The sequence below is a fragment of the Manacus vitellinus genome, unplaced genomic scaffold (genome assembly GCF_001715985.3).
Source record: "Manacus vitellinus isolate BGI_N305 unplaced genomic scaffold, ASM171598v3 scaffold_16_pilon, whole genome shotgun sequence".
Taxonomy (NCBI): Eukaryota; Metazoa; Chordata; class Aves; order Passeriformes; family Pipridae; genus Manacus; species Manacus vitellinus.
This window is the reverse complement of record NW_021939189.1, coordinates 16,228,248-16,229,465: the sequence shown is the minus strand read 5'-3', so window position 1 is coordinate 16,229,465 and position 1,218 is coordinate 16,228,248. Positions and strand designations below refer to the sequence as shown.

The 1,218-nt window shown below is 47.6% G+C and overlaps 1 protein-coding gene across 1 annotated transcript in view; it reads left to right on the top strand.

Moving 5' to 3' along the window:
- Positions 1–1,164: 1,164 nt before the first annotated feature.
- Positions 1,165–1,218, top strand: part of HEXA (hexosaminidase subunit alpha) — a 9,824-nt gene continuing 9,770 nt past the window's right edge. The window contains exon 1 of the mRNA XM_029958836.1: positions 1,165–1,195. Coding sequence (XP_029814696.1) covers positions 1,186–1,195 — 10 coding nt within the window. The 5' untranslated portion in view covers positions 1,165–1,185. The remainder of the gene's footprint in view (positions 1,196–1,218) is intronic.

The following is a 1,218-nucleotide window of genomic DNA, read 5'->3' as shown; positions in this document are numbered from 1 at the left end:
CCCAAAACCTTCACTGGAACCTCACAGTCTCCTTCAACCTTGGAGAGCACCTCCCTCCATCCCTCTCCAGCCCCACAGAACCCTTCCATGTCCTCCCAGCTCTTCTCCTTTCACCATCAGTCCCGTACTTTGTGCTGGTGCTTTTCTAACCTTTGACAAGTTCCTTGATATTTTTTTCTATAAAATGCTTTCTTCCTGTTGATCCCATTCTCTCTACACTGCTCACGTGAGGAACAATGCTTTAAATTCCTCACCAGACCTTTCTATGGTCATGTCCTCCTCAAGCAGTGATTTTTCCTCTTGTATGATGGGGCCATCTCCCTTGTCATGCTTTCTTTTGTACCATTTGTTTAATTTCCTGCTTGCTCCCATGCCTGTGGCTTGTCTTCCAGTGCTCCTGATAGCTTGCAGTTTTCTAGGACAACAGGTTTTTAATAATTTGATGGACTTGGTTCCCATGTAGGTTTGTGCTGGCAATTAGATGGGAAAGACCTGAGCTTAAGGTCTTTATTTGACTTGGGGATTGCTGAGGAAAGCAGAGCTGAAGAGAGGAGGCAAAATTAAACAGAGTTCATCTGAGGTTAAGGCTTTCCTAGGAAAAGCCAAGGGCTGTATGGAAAGCATCTCTGCAACACTTCACTGTGAGGCTCCATCATGGGATAAAGCCCCTTTTTTTTGTACAGTCCAATGAATATTTCATCTGCCACATATAAAATATCCCTGGAAAACTGTGCAAGGGCTGATTTATATTTGGTATTGCTCATAAAAATACGCAACACCAACAGAAAACACCCAGACCCAAGGTGGATCCAAAGCATGTACTGGTTTCAAACAGACAGTCTAATGAGGTTAGATCTAGGGTGGAGAGGCCCTGGCACAGGTTGCCCAGAGAAGCTGTGGCTGCTCCATCCCTAGAAGTGTCCAAGGCCAGGTTGGACGGGGCTTGGAGCAACCTGGTCTGGTGGAAAGTGTCCCTGCCCATGGCAGGGAGCTGGAATGAAATGATCTTTAAGATGTCTTCCAGCCCAAACCATTCTGTGAGTCTACGAAAGCAGCGTGGGTGAAATAGATGTTAAATCATTCATCTCCTCAAACTCCAAATCAGGCTGCTGAGGCTCCCCGAGGGCGGGAAGCACGGTCAGGGGTGGGAGGGGGACTCTAAACCTTGAGGGCTGGGGGGGTCAAATGACCCTTGGTGAGGAGCTGCAGGGGTTTGGG